Here is a 5,000-nt window from a genome sequence, read left to right as displayed (position 1 = left end):
GGGGAGGAGGAGGAGGGGGGGAGGAGGAGGGGGAGGAGGGGGAGGAGGAGGAGGGGGGGAGGAGGAGGAGGGGGGGAGGAGGGGGGGGGGGGAGGAGGTGGAGGGAGGAGGGGGGGGAGGAGGGGGGGAGGAGGAGGGGGGGGGGGGGAGGGGGGGAGGGGGAGGAGGAGGAGGAGGAGGGGGGGAGGGAGGGGGGGGAGGAGGGGAGGGGGAGGAGGAGGGGGGAGGGGGAGGGGAGGAGGGGAGGAGGGGGAGGAGGAGGAAAAGGAGGGGAGGGGGGGGGGGAAAAGGGGGGGGGAAAGGGGGGAGGAGGGGGAAAAGGGGGGGGGAAAGGGGGGAGGGGGGAGGAAGGGGAGGGGAGAGAGGGGGAAAGGGGGAAAGAGGAAGGGGGAAAGGGAAAACGAGGGAAAAAAGAATGGAAAGGGAAGGGGGGGGGAGGGGTAGGGGGGGGGGAAAAGGGAGGGAAATTAAAATAAAATAAAAAAAACCAAAAATAAAAAAATTTTGGTGGAAAAAAAAAAAAAAGAAGGGGGGACCCCCGGGGTGGGGCGGGAAAGGGAGTTTGGGGGAAAGGGGGGGAGGGGGGGGACCGTCCCCCTCCAACATCCGCTTCCCCGGTGGCCCCCCGGAACCCCGTGCCGGCCGCCCCCCCCTGCCCTTTGGGGGAGGCGCGGGGAGGCCCCCCAGGCTTTTGGGGGGAGGTCGGCCGGGGTCCCGTTGGGGTCGCCCGGGCGGGGGGCCGTTTTAAAATTTTGAAAGAAAAAGGGATGGCCCGGTCCCCGCGGGGCCCCCTTCCCCGGGGCCCCGGGGGGGGGTTTCCAGGGGATCCCTGGGGAGGCCCGCCCGCCGAGGCGCCCAATCCCTCTGCCCTCCCTCTGCCGCGGGGGGGCTTTATCCCGGACCGCACGGGGGGTCCCTCCCTGCCTGGAAGGGTTTCCCTTTCGGGGGGGTTTTTTTTTTTTTTTTTTTTTTTTTTTTTTTTTTTTTTTTCGCGCGCCCTCGGCGAGGCTTTTTGGCGCTTGCGACGCCCTCTCGCCCAGGCTCGGGGGCTCGGAGGCCTTCTCGCCGATCCTCGGGCGCTCGGATACGCTCTCCCCAATCCTCGGATGCTCTGCTCTGCTTTCCCCAATCCTCGGGTGTTCGGATAAACTCTCCCCAATCCTCGGATGCTCTGCTCTGCTTTCCCCAATCCTCGGGTGGTCGGATAAAACTCTCCCCAATCCTCGGATGCTCTGCTCTGCTTTCCCCAATCCTCGCGTGTTCGGATAGGCTCTCCCCAATCCTGGGGCGATCAGACGCACTTTCCCCAATCCTTGGATAATCCTCAATGACCTCGGTCCCTCCTCTCGACTGCTGAGCCATCCTCGCGCCGATCCTTGGCTGTTCGGCGAGCGCGTCCCCAATTCTGGCCGGATCAGGAGCCTCTCCGATCCTTGGCAGGTCGCCGGGGGGGCTGACGAACTGGCGCCCTCTCCTAGGGGGGCTGCCGCCGGCGCCCTCTCCGATACGGGGCTGCGCCACCGGCGCCTGCTTCTGCGCCCGAAAGCCCCTCATATGCGGCCTCCCCCTGGGGCGCTGCGGACCCAGCCCAAGCTCCCCCCTGGGCGGCTGAAGTCCCTGGGGTCCTTGCCTGGCGTCGTCCAGGGCGCCCTCCTCCTGCCTCGCCTGCATCTGCTGCCTCTTCCGGTGCAGCCTCCGGCCCGCGCGCCTCGAGACGGCGCCTCGCAGGCGGGACGTGACGAGGCGTCGCCTGGATCCGGGGTTGTCCTTGGGGGAAATACGTGACATGAACACAGGCTCCTTTAACACAAGAATCAAATCGTATGAACAGAAGCTTTATTTCAGAACTCAAGAGCAACGCCCAACCACAGGAACACACCTTCTGGAAGGCGGGGCCGCGCGAGAAGTCGAAGTTGCCCGCGTGCGCCGCCACGTCCCGCGTCCGCCTGCTGATGCGGAAGCGGCCGCCCTGCCACTCCGCCTGCGTCGTGAACTCGTCCGAGTGCGGCAGCAGCGTCGGGCTCGAGTCGAGGTCCTCCTCGTACTCGAGGGACATTTCCCCCGAGGACACGAGAGCTGAGGCCTCGTGCGACGCCCCCGAGGACGCGTCTACAGGGGGCGGCTCGGCGGTGGTGGCGGGCCTCGCTGACGGTGGGCTCGCGGCGATGGTCACCCTGAGGCCGTACGTGCACGAGAGGGCGGCCGTCTGCCCGTGGCGGGTCGCGGGCCAGTGGAACTCGCCCGTGTCCAGGACCGAGGTGTGGGCGGGGCACGACTCTGGGCGGGGAGAAGGAACGTACAGAGAGAGGGGCGTGGGGGCGGGAGAGGAGAGAGAGGGAGAGGGGGGGGGGGAGCTGCGTCGAACGATGCAAAGATGGGAAACAGAGAAAGAAAGAGTGAAATAGAGCGAGAGGGGAACGTGGAAGCAGCGGACACGACAAAAATAAGCCTTGTGGTTATTCATGCACTCGATTGCAAAGACCGTCAACCAAATTATTTATTATGAAAGCTCCCGGAGTCCATGCAAACTTACTCAATTATATCAATTGTATCGCTTATGGAGAAAGAGAGAGAGAGAGAGAGAGAGAGAGAGAGAGAGAGAGAGAGAGAGAGAGAGAGAGAGAGAGAGAGAGAGAGAGAGAGAGAGAGAGAGAGAGAGAGAGAGAGAGAGAGAGCAAACATTCAAAGATGAAAGACTATCAACATTCATTACTATCGATAAATCAGCTGCTATTATAACTACTCATATGTTCTAACAAGTAACATATATAATTTCTTCATGTTAAAAACGTATCTACATCCAGACTAATCATCTAAATGCCCCAATTTGATGTTAAAATATGTAAATAAAACGTAAATGCACTAAACACATGCAATTATAAGACAAAATTCCCAAAATAAATGTTTATTACATGTTACTTTTAAATTTATGAAGAATGAGTGATAAAAATAAATAAAAATAAGCCTCTACTTTATTTTCATTTATAGAAAACGGGCGAGAAGTAGGCCTGACTAAAAAAATATATATATATTCTAATGAACTACAAAAGCATAGTTAGTTACAAATTATTGGAACACGTAAACAAACTTTCTAATTCTAAAAAGAAATGTTCTAGGTAAACGTTTTCAGTTTTGAAAAAAATACAGAAATCAAATTAAATACAGATCTAAATCTTTCCTAATTGCCAACTCGAAAAAAGGAAAAACAGAAAAAGACAAAAACAAAAGAAATGAGAAAGAAATTGAAGAATAAGGATCATAAAAAAGGCTTAAGAAACAACAACCACTTAAAGAAAAACAACAAGAAACACTTTTAAAAATCACTTTATCAAAACTACTTAAAAAAGACACCTTGATAGAAAGAGAGAGAGAGAGAGAGAGAGAGAGAGAGAGAGAGAAGAGAGAGAGAGAGAGAGAAGAGAAGAGGGAGAGAGAGAGAGAGAGAAGAGAGAGAGAGAGAGAGAGAGAGAGAGAGAGAGGGGAAAGAAAGAGAGAGAAAGAGAGGAGAGAGGGGAGGAGAGAGAGAGGAGGAGGGGAGAGATAGAGAGGAGAGAGAGAAAAGAGAGAGAGAGAAAGGAGAAGAGAAGAGAGGAGAGAGAGAGAGGAGAGAGAGAGAGAGAGAGAGAGAGAGAGAGAGGAGAGAGAGAGAGAGAGAGAGAGAGAGAGAGAGAGAGAGGGGGAGAGAGAGAGGGGAAGAGACAGAGACAGGAAGAGAGGAGAGAAGAGAAGAGAAGAGAGAGGGGAGAGAGAGAGAGAGGAGAGAGAGAGAGAGAGAGAGACGAGAGAGAGAAGAGGAGAGAGAGAGAGAAGAGAGAGAAGAGAGAGAGAGAGAGAGAGAGATCTCAGAGAGAGCGGAGAGAGAGAGAGAGAGAGAGAGAGAGAGAGAGAGAAGGGAGAGAGAGAGTGTGAGAGAGAGAGAGAGAGAGGAGCGAGAGACAGAGAGAGAAAAGAGAGGGAGAGAGCAAGAGAGAGAGAGAGAGAGAGAGAGAGAGAGAGAGAGACAAAAGAAGAGGACAGAGAGAGAGAGAGAGAGAGAGAAAAGAGAAAAGAGAAGAGAGAGGAGAGAAAAGAGAAGAGAGAGGAGAGAGAGAGAGAGAGCAGAGAGAGAGAGAGAGGAGAGAGAGAGTAGAGAGAGAGAGGAGAGAGAGAGGGGAGAGAGAGAGAGAGAGAGAGAGAGGGGAGAGAGAGAGGAGAGGAGGGGAGAAACCCAAAAGGGACCATCCTCTCAGAGAAAAAAAAAAGAAAAGAAAATAAAAGAAAAAAGAAAAAAGAAATAGAAGAAGAAAAAGAAGAAGAAAAAAAAGAAAATCATCACCTCGAAAAAAAAAAAAAAAAAAAAAAAAAATCGGCAATCTCTCGGCCACGCCCCCCCAAAAAAACTCACCTGGAACTTCACAAGCTCCGCCCACATACCCAGGGGCACAGGCACACACGAAGGCATCCACACCGTCAATGCAGGTGGCACCATTGAGGCACGGGGAGGAGGCACACTCGTCTGCAAGGGTGGCTCGTCAGGGGGAGATTGTTAGGGGGGGGGGCGAGGTGGAAGAGGGGGTGGAGGGGGTGGAGGAGAGGGTGGAGGGTGGTGGAGAAGATGGAGGAGGAGTTGAAGGAGAGGGTGGAAGAGGGGGTGGAGGAGAAGGTGGTGGAGAGGGTGGAGGATGAGGTGGGGAAGAGGTGGTGGAGAAGGAAGTGGAAAAGGGGAAAAGGACGTTTAGAAGGAGGAGGGAGGAGGAGATATAGATGGAGGGAGGAGATGGAGAGGAATGAAGGGTGAAGGAGAAAGAAGAAAAGATAAAGAAGTAATGGAGAAGGGGGAGAAGAAGGAGAAAGAAGAAGAGGAAGAAGAAGAAGAAGAAGAAGAAAAAAGAAGAAGAAGACGAAGAAGACGAAGAAGAAGACGAAGACGAAGGAAGAGGAGACAATGATGAAGGCGGGAAACGGGGGGGGGGGGGGGAGGAGGAAAGGAAGGAAGGAAAAGGGGAACCTCTTGGAATAAG

General features: G+C 54.5%; 1 protein-coding gene across 1 annotated transcript in view; it reads right to left on the bottom strand.

The window, feature by feature from the left end:
- The window catches only part of LOC119574711, a 31,726-nt gene that overhangs the window by 14,262 nt on the left and 12,464 nt on the right, over window positions 1-5,000 (bottom strand). The window contains exons 7-9 of the mRNA XM_037922114.1: window positions 1,880-2,277; window positions 1,479-1,767; window positions 1,037-1,282 (exon numbers count right to left, since the gene is read on the bottom strand). Of these exons, the coding sequence (XP_037778042.1) occupies window positions 1,037-1,282; window positions 1,479-1,767; window positions 1,880-2,277 (933 nt within the window). The remainder of the gene's footprint in view (window positions 1-1,036; window positions 1,283-1,478; window positions 1,768-1,879; window positions 2,278-5,000) is intronic.

This window comes from Penaeus monodon, chromosome 6 (genome assembly GCF_015228065.2).
Source record: "Penaeus monodon isolate SGIC_2016 chromosome 6, NSTDA_Pmon_1, whole genome shotgun sequence".
Taxonomy (NCBI): Eukaryota; Metazoa; Arthropoda; class Malacostraca; order Decapoda; family Penaeidae; genus Penaeus; species Penaeus monodon.
This window is presented reverse-complemented; position numbering and strand designations above follow the sequence as displayed.